General features: G+C 37.1%; 1 protein-coding gene across 1 annotated transcript in view; it reads left to right on the top strand.

Annotated features, from left to right (window-relative positions):
* The first annotated feature begins 21 nt into the window (after nt 1-21).
* The window catches only part of COL6A6 (collagen type VI alpha 6 chain), a 35,300-nt gene continuing 10,664 nt past the window's right edge, over nt 22-24,657 (top strand). The window contains exons 1-19 of the mRNA XM_068186867.1: nt 22-45; nt 354-434; nt 2,468-2,512; nt 2,749-2,802; nt 3,034-3,096; nt 4,257-4,322; nt 5,381-5,434; nt 6,389-6,424; nt 10,600-10,662; nt 11,412-11,474; nt 12,170-12,232; nt 13,819-13,881; nt 14,323-14,373; nt 15,944-15,979; nt 16,107-16,169; nt 16,483-16,545; nt 18,720-18,755; nt 22,715-22,751; nt 23,491-23,978. Coding sequence (XP_068042968.1) covers nt 22-45; nt 354-434; nt 2,468-2,512; nt 2,749-2,802; nt 3,034-3,096; nt 4,257-4,322; nt 5,381-5,434; nt 6,389-6,424; nt 10,600-10,662; nt 11,412-11,474; nt 12,170-12,232; nt 13,819-13,881; nt 14,323-14,373; nt 15,944-15,979; nt 16,107-16,169; nt 16,483-16,545; nt 18,720-18,755; nt 22,715-22,751; nt 23,491-23,978 — 1,449 coding nt within the window. The remainder of the gene's footprint in view (nt 46-353; nt 435-2,467; nt 2,513-2,748; nt 2,803-3,033; nt 3,097-4,256; nt 4,323-5,380; nt 5,435-6,388; nt 6,425-10,599; nt 10,663-11,411; nt 11,475-12,169; nt 12,233-13,818; nt 13,882-14,322; nt 14,374-15,943; nt 15,980-16,106; nt 16,170-16,482; nt 16,546-18,719; nt 18,756-22,714; nt 22,752-23,490; nt 23,979-24,657) is intronic.

The following is a 24,657-nucleotide window of genomic DNA, read 5'->3' as shown; positions in this document are numbered from 1 at the left end:
CCTGTGCTGTCTTCCTGAAGCATGGATGAATATCAAGATCCAGCTGTAGGAATGGCAGACAGTGTTTGCTGTCTGATTTTGAGAGGTATTTTGTGTAACCCAAACATAGTTGAATGGCTCAGGATTTTGCTGACTAAGCAACTTGATCATGACCTTTTCACCACTAACTCCAGACTGGCCTTAGTTAAAGCTATAAAGCTTTATGGAGTGGGAATGAAAATTAAGCCTATACTACCTTCCCAGAGGAAAGGAGGAAATCCCATACATGACAGTAGAAGGTTTTACAGTAGGGACTACCAATACTGAGCTCAGCATATCTCTGCACAGCAAGCTATTGTGCCCTGCTTTTCAAGCTCAATAAAAATACTTCTACCAAATTTCATCTATATTTTTTTTTTCAATTTCAGGGGACCAGAGGCTATAGAGGAAGTCAGGTATGTGTTTTCATGTGTGATCCATTTTCTTTGAGAACTGAGTTCTGCTTGCTTTCATGTTAACCTGTAAAATGAAATTATCAACAAGGAAGGAAAATAGTGCAAAAATTTAGTGTAAAAATAGTGTAAAACCTTAGTGTGAAAATAGTATAAAAACAACATTCAATGTACTTTTGTTATGGTTCTATAAGGATGGATTTAAGATACCTATCACATTAATTAAAATCAGCAGTCATAATTGTGTTTTTATATGATTACAGTCTATTAGTCTAACTGACAGGAAAAGGATTTATTTACTGACTAGTTTGATAATCTATTAAGGTGGTAATTCTGGTACTCTGAATCTCATTCTAATTGTGAAGAGGAGAAGAGGGAAAAAAGGTTGTAACTAGTATTTACTGGGGGGGTTTGGACAGCATTTTCCCTAGATCATTATTGACAGGTTTTCAATATTCAAACTTCTCTTCAAGCTGTGTTTGTCATCTCATCTGCTGATACTTCAAGTCTGCTAGTTTAACCTTACAAACATACCTGTTCATGAAGGAGATATGGTCACTAATTTAATAATAAAAAGTGAAGCCAGGAAGACAATGATCTATAGCAGTAATAGTTTCCAAGCTACAGTGATTAAAATGAAATTAACTTGTATGGAATGCTTTGATACAAAACCTCTTCTAAAGATGAGTTGTGAGCCTCAAAGATTCAGAAGATGTTTGTCTCCATAACTGAGCAGCTTGGACAAAGTTCAGAGATTGTTTCTGTAACCTCAGCTCTATTTAAAGTACTGCTCTGTACTAACTTTTTAATCTTCTCATGTGTTTCTCTTTCCTTTTCCTTTTTCTGCTCTGTTCTCTGAAGTAATTTGTCCTCCTTCCAATGTTCAAAATGTCAGATTATAGAAGAGGGAGAGTACTTGCTGATGATTTCAATTTGTCAAAGTTAAATAGTGCAGTAGGTCTTACCAGTTGCACAAATCCTACTGAAATCCAGTGAATACGTGAATATCTTCATTATGTTGTGTCGTTATATCCACAAATTTTATTTTAAATAAAAATATGAAACTTTCAGCACATAAAAAATGTGATTCAATTGTGCCAACTTAGGTTGAAACAGTTTATTGAAGTTACTGAAGTCTGGAAGGCATTTTATTGTAGCTATTTGAATAAAAGGAAATACTGAATGTTTAATACTATGAAGCTTGGCTCAGGTTTTCTGAGGTAGGAAATGACTGATAGAAAAAATAACACTTCAGTAAAAGTCATGATTACTTACTTAGTGCTCAAAATTTTTCTGGAATACTTATTCAAGAAATTCTTGTTTGTGATGTATTAATCTAATCAAAATGTACAGCCAGCTGTTTTTTCTTCTAGTAGGTACAGAATTGTTTTAAATGAAAGAAGTTTTTCCTCTGGAATTTTAACTAGGAGGTTTTGCAGTCAATTTAGTGTCAAAACCTACAAAGTAATTGTATCTGCAGTCTCTATCAGAGTGAGACTGCAGATGGTTTTAACTTGTTCTTGTGCCACTTCCAGTGTTTGTTGAATATCATTTCAGCTTTCTGGTTAGTTGTCTCTGCTAAATTAACTTCCTACTACAAATTAAACCAACACAGTTAATGCGCTATGGAAAAAAGAAAAAAAGCACAGTAAAAACACATATGATGGTTGAAATCAGAATTACAAGGTTATCATCATGATAGATCAAATACTAGTAGTTTATTTTGGAATATGTTTGCATTTTGAAGGTGCTGTAGGTGGGAAAAAATTTGGAAGCTAAAAGAAGGAAAAGCAGAATTTAAATCCTAATGGAAATCTATAATTTAAATAGCTGCTTTTCGTATTAGGTGTCCTTAACAGTTAATTGTTTTAGACATTGTTATTTCATTAAAAATTACAATTAGTAATTAAAATTTATAGTTATTATTCTTAATTATTCTTGCTAACCATTAAAACCACAGATCTTATTCAAGTTTCCAATGCAGGGCAAACACTTCTTTCTTTGCTCAAACAGACAATTTTTCCTTATTGCTACAGGGTGAACTTGGTGAGAGTGGATTTGATGGCACTGATGGAGAGCAGGTAAGCATTACTTTAAATGTGCAGTGTTATTGAAGACACCAACCTCAGGGTTCAAATGTACAGATTCTATGCTTTGAATGGGCTTTAATACTGAACAAAAGTTCTGTTGTTGATGTTTAGAATTGTATATCCGATTGAAGCTAGATTCTGTCAGAAAAAAACTTCTGCCAGAACCTGATTTAGCAGAAAGAACAAACATTATTTTTTTCTTCTTTCTCTCCCCTTTCTGTGTCTAGGGAGAACGTGGATTTCCTGGACCTTCTGGAGAGAAAGGCAGCAGAGGGAAATGGGTGAAGTACCCCTTACAGTAATGTTTAGATTCTATGGAAACATCTTTCCAAAGTGTAATGCTGTCTGTAATGCCTGTGAGTTATTTTTAGTAGCTGCCTGCTCTCTAACATGCTGTCACTCCTGCTCTAAATCAGTGTAGCTCCACTGACTTCAACAGATCCAGCCCTCTGCTGCCCCAGATACTATTTATACTTGTACCTGAATTGTTTGTGCTCTTTTTATGAAATTAGGGCAGAAAAGGCCCCAGAGGAGAACCAGGTGAACGAGGAGAATCTGGTCTAAGAGGAGATCATGTAAGTACATTCCTTTATTTTTATTATATTTCACTGATTTGCACCTCAATTTTGTGATGGAGATGTCTGAAATATATGTGATTTGAAGAGTTTTTTACAGTCCTAGGAAATGCAGTACTCTGAAAGAAGAATGGCATATTCTAGGATTCCTGAACTCTTTAGATGTAGATGGACTGATGTGTTTTGATGTGTTGCTTGGAAGCAGGTGTTGAAGCCTCAGGTCTCCTGCTTGTTTATGATTTTTTGGTTTGGTTTTTTTTTTTTTTTTTTTGTTTTCAGCATAGGCAACATAACTCCTTTTGGAGCTGCTTATCATAGAATTGTAGAATGGCTTGGGCTGAATGGGACCTTAAAGTTCAACTAGTTAGTTCCCAGCACCTCTTGCTGTGGGCAGGGGCACCTTAAACTGGACTAGATGGTCTGGTGAAAAGACCAGGTGGAGGTCAGTCTTCCCTGTAGGTTCCCACCCTACAGAGGAATTCTGGATCACTTGAAAACCCTGTGCACCGACTCTTGGTTAGCAATTTATAATGATGCGAAGGCAAGTTGCTTCTTTATATTCACTTTTTTTCTTTGCATGTTCCAGAGACCTACCTAAATGCATTCCCTGGACTAAAATTCCTGTGCAGACACCACAATTCATGTCTTGAAAAGACACAACTTTGTATTTTCACATATATTTCAAAGACTTTGTTCCAAACAGTCATATATTGTGCTGACTCCCGTCTTTAAAGCTTATATTGTAAAAAAAAAAAAAAAAAAGTTCAGGTGACATGGTAATTTGCCTCTTTGAGAGATCAGGATTTCATCTGATTTAGCATTAAGTGGCTAAATGGAACTCCATTCTAATGTAAGCCCCCAAATGAAACTCATGAGTTATGATTTTAACTCAATTAACTATATCACATCAACCAGAACAGTTTCACATTTTCAGTTTAATTAGTCTTTTTGCTTTTAATCTCTGTGGAAAAGAACTTGGTGGACTTGCAGAATTTCCTATATTAAGTTCTTACAAGCATCATCATTTAAAATAGCCTTTTTATTCCTTGCTCTCTGCAATTGCAAATCTAATTAATTATATTTCTGTATCCTTCCACTGTAGTCAAAGTAATAAAGGTATGGTAACAGAAAATGCTGAGCTTTCCATTGATCTTTTTCAGGGAGATCCTGGGGCTAACAATAATGTTACTGGCCCTAAGGGTGAAAAAGGAAACCTAGCACCACAGGTAGGCAAGTTGTTATATTTTGTGGAGAGAGGATTTGCATAATGGCTAATTTCTACTCGCTGTCCAGTGACCAAGGAGGTTTTTGTTTGTCTGCAACACAGAAAGCTTTAGAATCTGCTTGACACAGGAAAAAAAAAAACAAAACCACAATGTTTAAAAATACTATGGAAATATTTTTATAATGTAGAGCTAATGGAAAACATGTATTTAGTATAAATATATTATTCTTCCACAAATTTACATCAGTAGCCTGAAAGGCTTCCAGTAATGGGTTGTAAGGATACTGTTAAAAATCATGCTGGGAAAAATGCACAGGTTATCAACAGACTATACTCATTATGTTATGGAACTGTTATTGCGTCAGGATGGTGGGTAAATTCCATTTTGATCTGTAAATAGAAAATAAGAGCTGGGATATATGCTTATATAGTGATGCTAGAGTTTTTAACAGGCGTTTTATCAAAACAGCAAGGAAAGAAGCATAACAGAAAAGCATGGCTTGTATTGCCATTACAATTTGTTTGGAAAGAATAAAGAAAGCTGATAAGTAGTTGGACAGTAGCAAGAAAAAAGATGGTGAATGAAAGCTTAAGAGGATGGAAACGTGAGAAAAATCCACTGATTTAGAAGTCTTTCTCTCTGAACAAGCAGGATTGTATGCATACACATATGTCTATGTAGAGTGCGCTGAAAGCAGTAGAAAAACTCTGATGATTGCTTTTTGAAGAACAATTGGGTTTTGATAACGCTTTGAAAGTAAATCTCATCTTAAGTAGTCCAACTGAAAGGCTGAAGTCAACAAAAATTATTCCACAGAAGTCTTGGTTTAGTATTGGCTGTTAGTAATTGGAGATCCAAAGCAGACATGGTCTGTCTGGTTTAAAATTTTTGAGTATAAATGATTTGTAAAAAGCAAGAATCAACATTAGTATTACACAACTGATTGCAGTGAAAATACTTAGAAGAAGAAACAAAGAAAGAATGTATAAAGAAGAATGTGCATGTACAAGAAAAAGGAAAGTGTGTTTAAAGAGCTTGGTCATTACTTTGTTTTGCAGGGAGACCCAGGCCCACAAGGACTCCAAGGAGAGCAGGGTGATGCTGGCCTAGCTGTAAGAATAGCAATCAATATGGGGTGGAAATAACTGATAAAAGACACAGTGGGGTTCCCACCAAGAAAACCCATTTTTGTCTTCTTCCTTTTGTCCCACCCTTCAAACTCCTGAAAGGAGAGAGAAGAAAAATCTTCTAAAGTTTTCAAAGAGAAACACATTTGGCTTCAAATCTTGTAGCTTATGCACATTGCAATGTGTTTTCTTTTCTTTAAAATCAGGAATTTGCATTCCTATTAATTCCATGTCTGATTCATGTGAAATAACAAGCCTTAAACTCAATTTCTTTTTCAATGAGCCTTAAATGCTTCAAGATTCCACCATAGATTAATCTGTCTCTTATTTCAGCCCATGACTGCAAGTTTTCCATGCCTGTTCAAGTATATAGATAAGCTCACTGGCAGCTGAGCTGCTCTTTTTTACTTCACTGGAGACTGGAAATTGTGAAGTCCCCTTTCTAGTCTGCCAGAATTGTGCCTAATGCCAAAGTCCGGTGTGATCACTCCTCAATCAGGCTGCAAAAACATCCTAAAGGCCTCCTTAGATTTGTGAGGTTCAGCAGTAGCATTCACTAGAGCTGCTAAGCAGTGTGCAGCAGGAAGTGGTGCAAACTTCTGGGCGCACAGGGGGAGAAGAGGGCTTTTGTTCTCTTTATTTTAGCCAAAGGACAGTTGACTGGGAAGATGTTTTCTAGAATTTTGTTGAAATGTCTTCTCTCTGCACTCATTAAGGATCTAAAATATTTTTTCTTTTTGGAAAAGACTTACTTGTGGAAGAATTTCTATCCCAAATCCACCTTTTTCTCATTTTTTTTTACCTTAAATCTTTCTGTGGAAATAATCTCTGCTTTCTTTAAGCTGTATTTGGTTTTATTGTACGTATAATGTTTTGTGATAAACTTCTGTTTCACATATTGCTCAGTATTCTGAAATCTCTCATGCCACTCCTTCCTAGGGTGCAGCAGGTCGAAGAGGCCCTCCAGGTATAAAGGTGAGTGGCTGACACTGCTGCTGCCTATTTATATGCAGCTACATGTCCAGCCTGTTTGCTTCTCTTAAGTGAAAAATTTCATTGTGAGCCAAGACACAAGCGCTTAACAATCAAAAGTCTATTTCAAGCCAAGGCAGCCTTTGAATCTCAGGTGGATGTAATAGAGACCCTCCTGACTTGAAGGATTTAGAATTGGAAGGGAGCTTTCATCAAAATAAAAGGACAGTTACTTTTACAATTATTAGGCAAGTATGGGAATGTAGCCAGAGAAAAGCCTTTCACTAAAGATGACAGGAATGAGAAGTCAGGCTGCAAAGTCTGACAGTTTATTCCTCCTTTGCTGCATGCACACAGAGATACACGTGATACACACATGCAGCACAAATTAAATTAGGGCAAGTTCTACATGATGCTTTGCTCAAAATAAACAGTGTTAACTGCAGCTCTGACAATTGGCTCAAACATATAACACAGTCAAGAGTTTGGAAATAATTTCCCAAGTCAATATCTAGAAGAATATAGGATGTACAGAATAGGTCAAACCCAATGCATGCTGACTGATCGTTCCAGGAAGATACTCTGGTAGAAAAATCTCTCATGTAATTAAGAGATGACAAAATCTCTCTCACTGTTAGGTGGTAGCCCTGGTTTTCCTAGGTTTATACCCCACAGAGTCACAATGAAAGAAAACTTTCCTGAGATGTACTTAGTAAAGACATCAGTACAATTCTCTTAAATTATGATCCAGATAATGTTCTTGGAAAAGAAAACTTGCTTGTCCCGGGGTATGAACTACAAAATACAGTCATTGAAGCAAATCTAAAAGCAGCTATATTCAAGGGTGAGTTAGTGTAAGTAAAATTTAAATTCTAGGTATTCTCAAGTATAGGTTACATGATTGTCCTAGAAAACCTTGCTTTAGCACAAGTGATTCACATTTGGCCCAATCTCTTTTCCAAGTTGCTAACACAGATAAGGAAGATGGTATATGGCATAATACAGCATTTCCCTCTTTATCTTAGTGCAGGAAACATTGCAATTTTGTGTACAGCATTGTCAGTACCAACAGGGTGGCATATATCTTGAAGTTCTGCTGTGTGTTTGAGTCTGGGGAATGGGTAGAGTTGCAGCTTCTGAATAAAAGTGCCAACCAGCATTTTCAGTATGTCAAGTATAACATGTTAATAAATAATAGCAAGAATAACCATAGTGATGCAATATAGAACATAAATTTCAGTGAAGGAAAAGGACTGTCTTTTATGGCAGTAATATTTCTTCAGCAGCGCAGTATTTGATTTGTCTCTGATTTCTGGGCTTCCTGTCCCTCTTCTGTTGAGAGGTTTTGCTATACATTTATTATTTTTTCCTCTGTGTGGCAGCCAGGTAATGCAGATTTTTTTACATTTAGAATGATTCAAATTAATATTTCACTGGGAAATGTCAATCAGAAGGGAGAGTCCTGCAAGTTCCCAAAACAACAGTCTGGTCACTTCACAGGTTTTTGCAATATACATGTATGCTGTGTGCCAAAACCCCTGTCCCCACCTGCTTTCTGAAAGCCCCAGTTTGGATTTCCCTTTAAGAATCCAAAATTTTCACTGAGGCATTGCAGATAGGAATAGACTGGAAGATTTTGATACTATCTGCCAGCAGGGAGAAAGCACCATGCTTTGGCTATTGCCAGGATCAGCATAACTTGCAAGAATATGAGCATTTTGCAGTTTTTTTTTTTTTTCTCTTTTCCCTGTTGGATTGCAGCTGATATCTCATGAATGTTTGCATTATTCTGTCAGGTACCAACAAAAAGAAATTATCCAACTAAGCTATGGTTGGTAACGGGACCAAAACTGAAGTCAGTGGAAATGGATCTGTACCATATCTTGGTTGTACTAAAAAGCACAAGAACCTTATGTGGTTAGAAAATAAGAATGTTCAACTTGTTTAGTAAATTCATAGAGTACAGAGTTAGTTGAACCTTTTCAACTAATAGAGCCTTAGTTGAGACAACCCTCTTCATCTCTATGGCAGACCCCTCAGCCAGTAATGCAGCCACCCTTTTGTAAAATGGCAGGGAACAAGAGAAATGACTGAAACTCACAGCAACAGAGAACTTTCAAACTGTTTTCATTCAAGTACTTGATGATCAGCTTTGACTTCTAAAAGCATATAAAAAACCATTTGTCTGGGACAGTGAGCACTGAAAGGTAGGTACCAATCCATGATCAAAGGCAGGTAATGCAGATAACACTGAAAAGGTGTAAAAAGTGAATGGCAAAGAGAATTGCAGTCCTCTGTCTTCCACATCCCCTGGAGAAGAGAGATGGAACAGTAAACCCTGCAATATGACAGTGGCATCCATTCTTGAGTGAGATTATGGGTGTTGTGTCCTTCCACTAAGACCTCTTGCATGCTAGGATGTTACAAAGCTTCCACAGGGCATAGCTCTATCAGCAGGTTATGAGAGCTTCACTGTGAAGCTTTCCTGGTCTCCCTGGGCCAGGAAGCAGATCTATTTAGTCTTGATGTTTGTGGGGTCTTCAAGGGCCCTTCTGTAGACCACATTATCATCCTGCTTTGTAAGGAAATTAGATATGGCCAGTCCCTCTGGAGGAGGAAGGTTTTGTGCTGCAATGGGATAAAGAAGAATCCCTCTTTCAGGTAGATAAGAGAGATATTGGTGGTGATGTACTCAGAGGTGAATAATCAAATTAGAGACAGTGAGCCAGAATTCACCCACTTAACACAAAAGGACTTCTTGTAGGTTCAGCTGTTAATAAAAGGCACTGAAATATCACCCTCATCAACAAAGTAATTGCAGTCAGCATGAACACACTGCTGTTCACCTTATCCTAAAAAGGACTCCTCCCAGGACTTGCAGTTCCAATTGTCATTGCCTTTCTGTGATAAAAGGAGACTAATTTTTTTCAAATAGTTAATATAAAAAAACATAGCTAGCCATTCTTAACTGTCAGAAGTAGTCAGCAGGCAGTAGGAATAGAAGGTGTGATGTGGTATCAGAGAGGTGTTTGTCACAGACAACAACAACACTGCAATCTGTGTGATGGAAATAAAGCAAAATAGTGAAGAGGAAAAGGAGATTAACTTAAAGGAAGGCAAGAGCGAGAGGAAAAGGCAGGGGAGAAAAAAGGACAACCACTTTTCTGGGTTTTGATTCAAAGTAAATTTAAGTAGCTGAAAACTTTAAATTGGTTTTGAATTTTAGTAGAATGTGCCTAAGATATGTATCCATTTTTATTATAGTCAAAATGATTTTAGTGGAAATCTATTTCTACTTGATTTTTTTTACATCTGTCAATATCATATACTTAACGATGTTCCACTTTACAGTGTTCTTACTCTGGCTATAAATTAACATTATTTTTTTCTTTCAGCTTTTTTTTTTCTATTGTTATGTTTTGTTTCAATATGGTGCAGAATGAAATTTCAGCCTTTACATTCATTTTTCCTCAGAAGATTCTTTCCAAAACCATCTGTTTCCCAAGAATCTTCAGACATATGTTTATGATTTCTCCAGTGAAAGGGGGTCTGCAAGGCCTGTAATATCTTGATGCTAATTGTCTCCATTTTACTCAATCCAGAAGACAGTGAGTATTTCTTATGGACATCAGCTAAACTGACTCATCCTCAGATGGCAGCTTTATGGAGATGGGAGCTGGAAATTTTTTACTATCATCAAGACAGATTTGATTTGCCTCACTGAATAACCAGAGTGAAAGATGGGGAGTAAAAAGGAGTCTAATTCTAGTGTGATTGTGAAGTCAGGATTCCCCACCAGAGCCATTCCCCATGGATGAGGGTAAAGAGGATCTACCTTTGTGGCCTGGCTTTATGACTTCTGATCTTCACAGTAGACAAAGATAATGCACAAATATTGCTGAGACATGGTGTAAAATGTGTTCAGCAAAATAAAACTGACCTCTTCTGCTGCAGCTTTTATATTCATCACACCCCCCAAAAAAACAAAAAAAAAAGTTCTGCTTTTTATTTTTCTTCAACAGGAATTTTAAGCTGTTTGAACACTGTTTGAGTGCATTGAAAAGCATTCTATCAACTGATACTCTGTACAGATACTAGATTATTATCTTTTGATGTACAAATGAGAGATACTAATTTGTCTGTGTTCGTTGTTGTTTTCTTGGGTTTTGTTCTGGCAGGGTGAGCAAGGAGAACTGGGAGAAACAGGTTACTCAGGAGAAGCTGGTCTTCCAGGCCCACAGGTAACTAATAGAACTTCTGAGTTAGTTATGGAAAAAAAAAATTCTGCCTTGATGTTTTGTTCGTATTTTGGAAAGCTTTGTTAACTTCAACTAATGAATATTATAAGTAAGACTCCTCCTTGGCAAATCTTTTCTTTAAGCCTAAGGAATTAAATGTGACAAGCTACTTGGGTGCAACTTCTAGTGAAATTAAAAGAGGAACATGAATAGCAAAAATAAGTAATTTAGCCAACACATAGCCAACTTACATGATATTATCAAGCAGATATCATCAAAATTAATTCATTAGAAATTGCTAACAATAAATGCATAAAACCTATTGCATTGACAAAATGAGTGAGAAAAGCTTTGTGTTTAAAAAATTTGCTAGGTGGAGTAATTTTGAAGAGAATTATTGTGGTAGACTTCTTATAGTAGTTTCCAGTTTAAAGATGCTCTTAGGTGCTTCTAACTTTTAAAGATGTTTAAGTTTAAAGATGCTTTTAAGTTACATTTTAGGATGGAGAAAGCCTAGTTGATAGTAGGCTGCTTATGGCTCCCTCAGTATCCTTAGACACCTCAGTGGGTCACTGAATCAGACTGGCAGACAGTGACCATCTCAGGTGCTTCAAACAGGCAAATCATTGTAACAAAACAGCCAAGGCTTATGAAACAGGCACTGGGATTCTGGTCATTGCAGCAACATGATTGTCATTGAAGGGCTGTTAACATTGAACTGACTTTTTGTTTCAATGGTTTCTTTACATCAGGGCCCAAGGGGACCACAAGGGATCCGAGGACCTCCCGGACCACAAGGCATGCCAGGCCCTCTGGTTAGCTTTAAATAATATATTCCAGCTCTACCCATTAGGGCTTTTCATTCTCAGTGTCGATGTTGTTCTTATAAAGAGTTTTCAAAAAGCTTATTAAAAGCAGAAATAGGGCTTTTTGGTGTAATACTTAAGGAAACTGATTTTAATACTTAAGGAAACAGTCTTGTATGATAAAATAACAGCCTTGAAAATAAATTTAGGTGCATGAATAGCAAGTGCTAGAGTGTGATGAAGTTGTAGCTACTGAGATGTTGAACTGTCTGCTGAACTTCTCACTTTTGTGATGCTGTTGATTTTGGGGATTCTTGTTCTGGAATTACACCACTGTAACTCAGGGCTGGAATGTCCTATGCTGTCAGCCTTAGTCATCTGCTTTGGTCAACTAATGATACTTACATAACCAAATGTGTATATTAATATTTTTGTGCACATATGCATGTATTCACTAGGTATCTATCTAGATAGAAAATAGCATTTATGTTATACTTGATAACATTTTGAGAATTTTATGGCAGTTGTACAGATGACAGGAAATAAGTAGAATGATAGCTTGACCAGTAACTCTTACTTGTGGGCCTCAAAAGCCTAATATTTTTACTGACTCTGTGGTAATTTCAAGTGGCAATTAATCCTTGAGTGCAGTGAACCCTTGATTTTTTCACTGTGCACCTTTTAACTGATACTTCTTATTACAGGGTAGTCTGGGGACGCCCGGTTCACCTGGCTCTGTTGGAAAGTTAGGTGTAAGAGGAGCAAAGGTAAAGATTTTTGAAGTATCTAATTGTAGCAATCTAACAGTGTCATTCATTCAAGACTGACCAAAGAAGCATGGAGTAACAAAGAGTTAGTTCAGTGCTGTGAAACGTGCAGAATGTTACATTTTTAAGATATTTTTCACTTGTATGGCAAGACAAGTGATGTGCTTAGGGTAACCTTCTACATAGCAGAACTATACTAAGAAATTTTTAGTGTTGCCATGACCAATGTTGAAATTGCTCTTGTGGTAATGTTTCTGAATGGGACCTGCCTTCTCACAAAATGGAGCAGAAATAAGGCAGTGCTGACCCTTGACTTTGCCTTATGATTCCTAGAGTCTGTCCAATCCATTGAAAATACTCACCAGTGAATCATAGAATATCTCATCTTGGAAGGGATCCATGAGGATCATCAAGTCCAACTCCCTGCTTCTTGCAGGATTATCTAAAACTAAACCATAGAGAAGATCATTCAGATGCTGCTTGCAGTCTGACTGGCTTTGTGTCATGACCACTTTTCTGGGGAGCCTGTTCCAGTGATCAACACTGGATCAGTGACTTCACCCTTAGGTGAAGAACTTTTTCCCAACATCCAGTCTGACCCTCTCAGTTCAAAGAAGCATAGCCGCTTATTTTAACCTTGTTTTTCTAAAGATTCCAAACCAGTCCAAGGAACTTTTGCTGTTATGATGTCTGTTTTGGAGGAATCCACATGTTGAGAAGAACTGAATAAACATGAAGGCAAACAGAAAGGCTTATACTAACAGGTTGTTGACACTAGAGTTCACTTATGATAAATGTTATCCTTACTTGCCTTTCATTTATATTTGTTGATATGTGAGATTTTATTTAATAAAAATAACTCAGTTTAGGTGCTGTTATGTAATTGAATCTAAAAATCACAAATAATACCAGCCAACTAAGCCTTTCCATCTTTTTGAAGGGTTGTAACCTTTAGTTACAGAGAGGTATCAGAAGGTCAAAGTGCTGCCGTGAAAAGAATCACTGTGTGAAAACATATATTAAAACAATGACTAACATTGGGAAGATATATAGGAATTTCCATTATACATTCCATTTTGTCAGTCTGGTTTTGTGCTGTTTAATATTAGGGTCTTTGTTAGAAGAATGTTCAGTTAGAAAGTGAAAACTAAAATGGAACTGAAGACAAGAAATCCTGCAAGAGGGCTGAGAGCACAGAGCAGACAGCCTGCCTGAGAAATATCATTTGCTATCAACAGGTGCTTCAGGCTGGTAGAATTCCAGAACATGTCCTGCTACCATTAATATAATTTTTTCCAAAACCCACTATTTTTTTTTTTCGCTTGTAATTCCTTATTGCAATGGGAGTTTTATTGAACAATGCCTTTGGGGTTTAGCTGCATGAATGCTCAGCATATTCTGATTTTGCCAAGTCTTTTCCAGTTCTACCATGAAACATGGCTTGTAATGGAATGCTTTTGCCCAGCATCAAATAGTCTATAAAATGTATAGGCACACTTCAATTTAACAGACAGGTTTGCATTTCAGAAAGAAGAATTCTCCTGAATGAGGCAAAACTAATGGCTTTTTTGTTTCAATTATAACAGGGTGAACCTGGTGACCCTGGAGAGAAGGGCTTAGCTGGACCACCTGGACAGAGAGGCCTTCCTGTGAGTTTTCTGCCCTAATTCAGTACCCCTGTATTTTAATACCTATCCATCTGAATCAGTAATGTTCATTTCTTTCTATTTTCTCTGTTCGATACAATTAAAATTATTTCACCTTTGGTTCTCAATTTCCTTATGGACACCAGATTTCTTGTGGGCTAGAGAGAATATTTTTCCCCTCAAATTCTTTAGAAGAGAGAAAGTATGATAAAAGTAGGGCACATCATGGAAAGGAACTATGACCTTTGTCTTTGTTTTTCCTCTACAGTTTTTACCATTGTTTGCTAGTGTTTTTAGATTGCCTTTTGATAGCTTGTCCAACTTCATCAGTCCAAGTAGCTTGTGCACCTCATTGTAATGGGACTGTCTTAATTCCAAAATGAAATTGGATATAAACCTAATTCTCAGTTAAAAGCTAACTCGTAGTATATTTAACCTACACAGGGCATGGATGGCAGAGATGCCTATGGTCCCGAAGGAAGCAAAGGAGCAAAGGTATGTGCTTCAAGTCAGAGTCTCTCAGTCTCCATTCTACTGTTATCAAACATGATCATCCATATTTGATTAAAAAGAAATGTAAGACATGCAAAGTGCATTTCTAAGGTTCAGTGAGAGGCTCAGGATTACCACAGTCCTTGTGAGACATTCTTCTGTAGCATATCCTTTTGAGGGCCACTCATTCTTACTCTTTCCCTGATGTGTGTATATATATATATATATATATATATATATATATATATATATATATATATATATATGGAGGATTGTACTTGCAGTGCACAGTGTTTTCTTCCCACTTCAGCCTGCCTGACTGAACATTGTTATGGGCAAGTGTTGGTGGGCTGGCCACTATGGGCTCTTGTTTCAGAGGAGGGATTCCCTAACTACCAAGGTGAGGGTGATAGTCTCCAAACATCCTCACTGTTTTCATATGAAATTTTTTCCTTGTGTTTCTACTGTCAGCAGTAAGATCTGAGGATTAACCTCTGGTGTGTTAAGAAATTCTTATCATTATCCTATCACAAAAAAAAAAAAAAGGAATTAAATGAATTCTTCTCTAAAATTGTACAAGAATTCAGCTAAAATAAAAAATATACAGAAAGTATGCGGTCAAAATCATGGCACCAGTGGATCAGTCCATGAGCAAAGTGGTCAGGATATTGGAAACAGCTGCAGTTCTCCTTTCAAAGAGTTTGTGCAGTATTGCAAGACTAGTCCTTTCTTATTGCTTGTGAAACAGGGTCCAGTGAATCTCACTGGTAGGCCCATCTGTTTCACTCTCCCTTTCTGTGGGAGAACCAGAGTGCTGCAGAAAGCTGCAGAAAAGATATGAAAGGCTTTCTAGGAGCCTCTCCAATAGATGAACTCCTTTTTCTTAAATGGCTTTTTGGTAAAGTGGCTCTTTATACTTCTTATTTTCAGGCTCTTTTCTTACCTACTTAGCTCTAACAATTTTCTTTGATGGCAGGGTTTCACAGGTTACACATATGTTATGCGCGTGCAAGAGGACAAGGACATATATAAATAGTGTGAATTCCGATGTTTAGGAAAGATACGCTTCACTTCTAATTGGTTTTTGGGAGAGTTTCCCTATTTCTCATGGGTGAACAAAGAACACACTAGAATCTTAAGTGACTGAAAACAGTTGATGAATTGAATTTTTGTAAGCCAAGGATCTATTATGGTGCCATTGTTTAGGCTGGGTGGTATAAAATTTTGAAACTACATTCCAACATCGAGTTCTGAATCTGAATTCACATGCTACAAGGGAAATTCTTCTGCATGCTATTAGGAAGCATGAGTAAGTTTTGATAAAACACTTACTTGAGAAATGGAATATTCTTGAAAATTTAGAAACTGATGGAAATTCTCAAAATGCCCTTCCTTTAGATGAACAAGGTATTAATCATTATGTCATTCGAGACCAGAGTAGCAGCCACTATTGCTTGGATGAGTTGTAAAGCTGAGAATAAGTCTGAAATCGTTTTTGGTTTAAAGACATCAAACACTAACCAGATCACAAAGTTCCAGATTCTTATGAAGTCTTTGTCCTTTCTTTTCATAGGGAGAATCTGGATTCATAGGATATCGTGGTGCAGAGGTATAATTAAATGGGCATGTTTCATTTCTTTTTGTCTTGTTTTACATTATTCTTATTTGTAAGAGGTTGCCTGTGTTTCTGTCTGTCTCCTTCTTTCCAATAAATTTTGGATTTCATTTATTTTCAGGGAGAAGAAGGAGATCAGGGCATTCCAGGAGATGAAGGACCCAAAGGAATTAGGGGTAGAAGAGTAAGAATGATAAATCTGCCAACTCTGTGAGAGTTCTGAAAGTAAAACCCTTATACCCAAAGTGTTTTCTATCAAAAGTTTTTAAATTTGTTACCGCTCTGATCTTTTATTGCCATAATTTGGGCAAGAAATCTTGAGAAAGTGCAGGTCTAAACTTTCGCAAGTGTTAGCTGCTAATAATTGTTAGGAGTGGTAGACTATCTTTATGAAAGTGCAGGATCCAACCCAAAGTATAGAGGTTTTTTTTCCCTGATGAAGTTTGGTACCTGTGCATGCAATTATAAGGAATAATATATTGTGTTTCTATTTTTAGGGTAATTCTGGCACACCAGGTTCCCTGGGAGATCCAGGTGACCAAGGGCCATCAGGACCTATGGTAATTTTTTTAAATAAAATTTTTATTTAAAAAAAATCACCCTTAAATTGCTATTAAAATTACTATTAGATTAATGGAATATCTAATGGTGTTTCACATGGTAAACCATGTCTAATCAGCCTGGCAGTTGCACAGAGTTTAGTCTTGCCTGTGTGTGCACAAGGAGCACCTGCTGCTGGAAATGGAACTGCAACAATACAATGCTGGCCAGAATTTCTTCCACAGGATTTGGTATTTTCTTTAGGCTGCATGCATATCTAATTAAAAGAACAGAGAATACTGAAATATAGGACTGAATAGATCTGTTGAATGCCAATGCATTTTTTTATTTAAAAAGAAAAGCCATTTAAAATGAAACTTGCAGTTACAGGCACTTATTTAAAGCTTAAATTGACTATAACCTGTTAATCCATAATACAAGTGGATATGTTAATGTACTTTCCAGTGTCTGTGTTCCGCATTTTATACAACAAAATGTTTTATTCTCTATCCATGCAGGTGAAAGGATTGTGGATTTCAATAGGATTTAGGACTAAGCCATTAAGCAGTTAGGAAAATTCCTGTATGTGTCTATCTTTATCCTGTGGCAATTCTGAAAATTGGCTCCTCTGTGACCAGAAACAATCCCTACTGTTAATGATTTTCTTGTTAAACTTTCTTAAACTTACTCTTTCAATTTAAATGTGTAACATTGTTAGTAATATTGTCTTTATAATATTACTAACAATGCAACTTAGTAAACATTTTTTCCCCTCTCATTACACTGTGTTGGTTATAAATGTACCTGTCCCAATTTATTCTGTGATGCTGGGCACAAGAATGGTTAAGAGTGCCAGCTGGAGCACATTTCCCTCTCTGCTGCTTGGCCGCTCACAGTATTTACAGATAGATCTTGTGATCTACAGCTGTAGGCCTTGCCAGTCCATAGTCCAAGAAGTCTTCAGAGGTACTTCAAGTTCAAGATCTCCTCTTCAAGTGAGAATAGAGCTTGGGATGTATGAGCTTGGTGGGGTTATTGCTGTAGCAGTGCATCAGTGAAATGAGAAAGTGGGAACCCTGTAAGGAGTGGAAGAGATAGGAATGCAGCAAGAGGTACAGGTAGTAGACAGGGCCAGCCAAAACAGGCTTGTTTTAGCCATCCTTGATGACTTGATTATCTGTATATGTCAAGTCTGCACAGCTCAGTCGCCACCACTGAGCTGCTGTCAGTAGCATTCTTTAGGACCCAGGCAATTCACAATTAGCTCTTGCTGAACAGTACTAAAGAAGAACATGGACCTACTGGGAAACATAAGAAGAAAAAGGCATGGAATAGCAGTGATGGTGCTAGCAGCAAGGCAGCAGAGGAGGTGAGGAAGGTAGCTCAGGCACGTGGAGGAATGGAAAGTTAATTGAAAGGGGAAAGAACAAATATGGAGACAGGGCTATAATTTGTGGGTGTAAGGAAGTATATAATTTTGGTAAACTGTAGTGTTATGGTAGAGAGAGGGTAAGGAAAACAAGTGGGATATGGAGTTAAAATATTTCTGCTGTATCTCACTGCAGCTCCATGGGAGTAAGGGCAATTTTTCTTCTTATGCATCTGAAATGCACACATGATGAATACTCAAGCTCCCTTGAAAAATAGTTATTTTACCGGTATTTCATTCCTGTAATGAAGATTAAACTATACTTTTATATTGAAAAAAAAGATGCTTGGAGTGCTGCCGTTTTTCCACAGCTTCCAAGGGGAAAGTTGCAGAGTAGGCAAAGGTATAATGATGTGTGGTCTGCAGGATCTTTCAAGGTAGAACTATGGGAATTGTAATGTGCAAAAGAAGAGAGAAAGCTTGTCACACATCAGATGTTGGAAAATATGTGAAGTGCAAATAACAGAACCATAGCACAAAAACTGCTGTTTATAAAGGAACCCAGTTCTGAATTATACTGCTTCTCAAGGGCAACAAGTATTGAACTTTTAAAAACCATTAAGGAAAATGGACTGAGAAGTAAATCTGACAAGTAGCCTGCAGCTCTGAGCAGGTCCACAGAAATCTATGCTGGGAACTCCTCTCAAATCCATAAATGATTGCTGGGAAACACTGGTTGCCTGCATTTTCTTTGGGCTACAGAGAAATACATGGAAATGCATTATCAGGGTCTGATTTTTTGGACCTGTGTTTAATTTGTTTCAGGGTGCCAAGGGACCAATGGGCACCATTTTAATGGAAGTAAGTAATCACCTTACAGCTAAGTATACTGCAAGGAATTACCTGGTTTAGTTTCTGTTCATAACTACTGATAGCAATGAGCATTTATGCATGTGGATTAACACCTGTCCAAACTTTTACAAACTGTTGGACAATTAATATTCATGTATCTGTTTCTTCACTCATATCAGTTTACACAGCAACTCATGTTAGGGTTACTGTTTCCCCTCTTGTAAAGGAAGGCATTTCTTCAGCAACAGTTATTGTCACTGGGAATAGAAGCATAGGATTTCTTCAGATTCCTAATCTTATGTAAAATGAACACTTCTGAGTAAAGGCTTCATTAATCCTTGCATGGATGATACCTGCAGGCAGTACTATTGTAGGTGTGTTCTATGTCCAGAGGACATATATCTTCCTTCATGGACTTCTCACTTCCTATGTGAGTCACTATTGGAATGCCCATTGTTTATGGAAGTGCCATTGACTGATGACATCTTAGATCAGTTTATTATACAAAATAAAGAATGGATGGCACTCATTCATAAAGAATTTAATTACTGTTTTAATGCTTCAGAACATCATTAAATGTCAACAGAGCATTAAATCAGAGCAGATTTAATCGGCTTTTCCCCTTAACTAGTTCAGGAAAAAATACTCCTATGGAGAAAAGTGGAAAAAACTGTTTATTAAACAATAAAACTTAAACAATATTAAACAATAAAACTTCTTGCTACTCTAAAAGAGAGACAAACTCAGAAAAATCCACACCCCCTCGGGCTGCAGCTCGGCGAACTTGGTCTCTTATCGGTCCCTCTGGCGCTGGAAATGCCACAGCCCAGGCTGGGCCTGGTGGGCCACAGGTGTGAGCTGCAGGTGCTCTTCTGGGTGTTTAGTCTAGAGCAGGTCTAAAGAAAAGGGGAAAAAATTACAGTCTAGGGAACTTCTTTGTCTCAGCTAGCTAAAACTAACTAAAAGCAAACGAGAGCTCTGTACCGCTGTCTGTCCGTCCACAGAGAACACAGTCCAGGGGCAAGAATGTGGAGGAGTGAGTGCCATTTTTGAAAACAAACTTTTCCCATTTTTTTACCCCTGGAACAAGTCTTAAAGGTGTAAAACTTATTATTCAGCATAAACAGAACAGATGACGAGATAAAAGCATTATACAGTTAGTTTAGGACATTTTACCTCTTATCTTTATATTGTTAGCTTACTACTAAGCTAATATATATATATATATGTATATATATATATATATTAACTCTACAAACACATACATTATATATTTAATATACAGCTATACACAGACAATAGTAGTAACATTTAGTAAATAGTGATATTTATACAGAGTTTTCACTTGACAATTAGATTTCTTTGAGGTACACATTGTGTTTTTCTTTTTTTTATTATCTACTATGTGTAACTTGGTTTTTGAGTAAAGATAACTTTACGGATGGGTTTGTTTGTACTTGAGGCAGAATTGATTTATACTGTTTTCTTTAGCAAACTTTTGATATGCATTACTGGGACTTTGTTTTTATTTACTATATGTAAAGGCTTAGATTGGGTAGGGCCCACTTGATTGGTAGAGCCTCAGGTGTTAACTAACTACATGTTTTTTGTTAGATGCTGCTGTTAATTTTTGAAAGATTTCTTACTTAATGTTTTTAATGTGGTTTTTAACAGTTTATTGTGCTTCTTTAATTTGCTTGTATCTGGTGCATGGTAGGGAATATGGTATACTTACTTAATGCAATGTTTCCTAGCTTAGGTGTTGATAAGGTTGTTATAGAAATGAGTCTCATTGTCTGACTCAATCCTCTTAGGGGTACTATGCTTTTAAAGGACTTGCTTTTTAAGGCTTAGAATGGTGTTACGGCCATAGCATGAGGCACAGGGTGGGTTTTTAACTATTTTGTGGTGGTTTTTACTACTGTGAGCATGTAGTGCTTTCTTTGGTGTGTCTGGGGCAGTGTGATGTAGTTAATCTGTCAGGTTTCCCTATACTTGTACTTGGACCACCACCCACTATACTATAGGGGCTTCAGTTGCTTGGCCTGTTTGATGACAGCACACATTTCACAGTTATGGATAACTTGAGAAACACTGTTTGGTTCAATCTACTCTTCAGTCTCGTGCCTACTTAAAAGTGCTATTGTTATTTTGATGGTTTGAGGTATTATGGGCTTATCGTGTTAGGAACAACTTTTTTTTGTGTTGTTAATTTAAGTCTATCTTTGATACTCTTATTTTTGTAGTCTGATCTACTTGTTGATTATTTTGGTGTTCCTCATTGGCTCTGCTTTTGGGGACATGGGCATTTGCATGATTAACTTTTATAGGTAGTTTTTCTACTTTGGTACTAATGTTTTTTTACTCATTAGCAGTTTAAATTTGTTTTCTTTTAGGCTGTTAATTAGTCTTTTTCTACTTTTCTAGCCATCCCCATAGAGCATTGGTTACTATTTATGAATTAGTGTAGAGGTAGAGCTTTGGCTACTTCTTTTTTTTTGTAATGTTTAGGGCTAGTTGGACAGTTTTGAGTTTAGTGAGTTGGCTTGATCTACTTTCTTCTTTAGTAGTTTCTGTAACTTGCTGTGTGGGGTTCTATACAGTTGCTTTCTACTTTCATTTCATTCTCACAATGCGGCAAGAACTATCAGTAAAAAGAGAATAGCGTGTTTCTTCCATTGGCAGTTGGTTATATGGTGGCGCCTCTTCAGCCTGTGTCACTGGTTCTTGTTCTTTTACATTAGTGAGATTAAAGTTTTTACTTTCAGGCTAGTTTGTAGTTATTTCTAAAATCTTAGGGTGATTCAGTTTTTGAATCCAGGTGTGCTGCATGATGAGAGTAATCTACTTGCTCTATGTAGCACTGGCAGCGTGGTGGGTAGAGGGAACTTTTGTTTTGAACATCCACCCCAGTACCAGTAGTTGGGGTGTTAGGAGGAGCTGTGCTTCCGTGCTAATCACCTCTGAGGGGGCTTGGATTTTTTTATAGGTTGTTAAAATTTTCTTTTCTGTTTGAGTATAGTTGGCTTTAGACTCTTTGTAGTTTTGACTTTAAAATTTTAATGGTTGGCTTTAAGTCTTACCAGGCACCTTCTGCCAAAGGCTCCAGGACAAACTATGGTTTTTGGTTGTAGAGTAGAGCACATTCTTCACATCTGGTCCTGTCTTGACTGGGTTACTGTATGAATGATCTCTTGCTTGATCTGCTTTAACCCACTATAGAGCAAGCACAACCAACATGTAATTAATGTAATTAATAAAGGTTTTTTCCACTTCCTCTGTATTTGTCTGGGTTCAGGGCAAATTTGGGAGAGAACCCCTAAAGGGTTCTTCTAGGAAGCAGATCCAATCGGCCCCTCCCCCCAACTGGTTCAGTAAAAAATGCCTCCTTGGAGAAAAGTGGAAAAAACTGTTTATTAAACAAGAAAACCTAAACAATGTTAATATTAAACCATAAAACTTCTTGCCGCTCCAAAAGAGAGACAAACTCAGAAACATCCTTTGTCTCAGCTAGCTAAAACTAACTAAAAGCAAAGGAGAGCTCTGTCCTGCTGTCTGTCCGTCCACAGACAACACAGTCCAGGAGCAGGAATGTGGAGGAGTGAGTGCCGTTTCTGAAAACAAACTCAGTACTTCTTCTCCCCGCCCCTTCCCTCCTGGAACAAGTCTTAAAGGTGTAAAACTTATTATTCAGCATAAACAGAGCAGACAATTGGGGATAAAAGCATCATACAGTCAACCCAGGGTACATGTCTAAAAAAATGTGCCTAGTTTCTGCAGCAAGGGGAGAGAGTCCCTCTACTATCTGTAATGAAAAGGGACTGGACTCTGTGATTCTGGATTTATTGTAATGAAAGTTATTTTAGGAACTGGGATACAACCTTCAGCTTAAATCAAGAGTAAGATTCCCAGTCTGGGGTGGTCTGGGATTTGCCATTAATTGCTTTTTTTAAATTTTGAACCTGCAGCCTTGTGAACTTGTGAATTTTACCCGAAAAAACTGCCGTAAGTGGGGAACATCTTTTACCTCTGATTTCACCTAGTCACTCTTCCTGAATGGAATAGCCTTCATTGGAAACCCTATAAACTGGTAGTTTGTATCTGGGTCCAGTTTGACTAGTAGTTGTTAATTGTGAGGGGGTTTCAACAGGTGTATGAGACAGATTTATGCTTTTTGTTCTTTTTTCCTAACTGTTTATTAAAAAAAATTATAACAAATATCTTTCCTCATTAAAGATTAAACAAATCTTTGGCACTGTGCCAACACCCTCTGGGGAGCTCTCTGAGAAAAGACAGTATTTGTGTATCAGCTGTCGGCCAGAATAGGTGTGTTCATTCTCAGATATGTGTGCTCAGCAGAACCCAGGATAATTTTTTAAATTCTTATAAAATTAAAAATAAAAAATGCAGTAAAAATAAATTACTGCGCTAAAAAATAGTGCAGTAAAATTGCACTATTTTGACTATTTGATTGTAAAAGAGGAATGTGGTCTTGCACTGACAGACTCTGTCAGTTGTCTGAACTTTGGCCAGGGTCTTCATTGAAAGCTAGTGAATAAGTCACTATTTTAATGCATATGAGTCCAAAATAATGTAATTACTCTTCCTCTCTTCCTTCCAGCATGCTCATCAGGTAAGCCCATCTGGTCTCTGAATATCCATTCTTTTATAGATTTGAAGAAGAAACTAACAATGTTTGAGTTGTGGAAAGGTTCTCACATAACTTTCCTGCTTTGATATACAGATACATGCCCAGCTTATCCAACTGAAGTGGTTTTTGCCTTGGATATGTCTGATGATGTTACACCAGCTGCATTTGAAAGAATGAGGAACATTGTTATGTTATTACTGAAGACCATTAAGATCAGTGAAAGCAATTGCCCAACAGGCGCTCGTGTCTCTGTTGTTTCTTTCAATACCAACATGCACTACCTCATCCGATTCTCTGAATTCCAAAAGAACAACTTGCTGCTACAAGCAGTCCAGAGAATCCCGCTAGAGAGATCCAGTGGAAAACGAAATATTGGAGCGGCCATGAGATTTGTTGCAAGAAATGTCTTCAAACGTGTTCGTCAGGGCATCCTCACAAGAAAAGTTGCCCTATTTTTTGCCAGTGGTCCATCGCAGGATGATGTTGCCATCAGCACAGCTGTGCTTGAGTTGAGTGCCTTGGATATCAGTCCAGTGGTTATTGCCTTCAGTGAAGTGCCAAATGTCAGACGTGCCTTCTCTGTAAGTAGACAGCCTATTGGAAACTGAGTCAGCCACCCACTTACTGAGTATCTGCTAGGGTTTGAGGGAATCCTGTTCTCAAGCCAAAGTTCTACAGGAACTGTCCAATCTCTTATTAGAAAGGGGTACATTAAAGGTTACTATTTTAATAAAGAAACAGTGATTCACTTGACCATCTGACCTTTTTCTGAACATGAATTATTTAATGAACATGAATTATTAATGTCTTGTACTTTTAGGGAAAATCAGAGAATTTCTATAATGTTCTGTTAATTTCACTTATTTACCTATGCTGTTATACTACTGAAGTTGTGACAAGTAATAAAAATTTAACTAACAAACTCTGGCCCTAGTTTCTAGAAAAATTAGTAGAAGGCTTCAAGCATGTTTGTTGTTTTAAAAAAAAACATTGTATTAGCAAGCCCCTTTTGATATCTTTATTGCCATTTGTACAGGAGAAAATTATGAAATTTTGTTTTAAAATATGACTTCATCTAAAAGATAGTAAGCAAAAATAAGCAGTCCATTTTGCAAGGTACAAAAGGAAAACAATTCCATATTTATTTAAGGTTTCATAATATAGATTGCATGTTCTCTGTCGTTTCAATTTGTTTTAATATCATCTGTGCTCAGTTTTAACTTTTTTGAAATAAAATTTGTTCCAGCTGCTGTTTCCTCA

Source organism: Anomalospiza imberbis, chromosome 1 (genome assembly GCF_031753505.1).
Source record: "Anomalospiza imberbis isolate Cuckoo-Finch-1a 21T00152 chromosome 1, ASM3175350v1, whole genome shotgun sequence".
NCBI classification, from domain to species: Eukaryota; Metazoa; Chordata; class Aves; order Passeriformes; family Viduidae; genus Anomalospiza; species Anomalospiza imberbis.
Note: the sequence above shows the minus strand (reverse complement) of the source record. Positions and strands in the feature narration are given on the sequence as shown.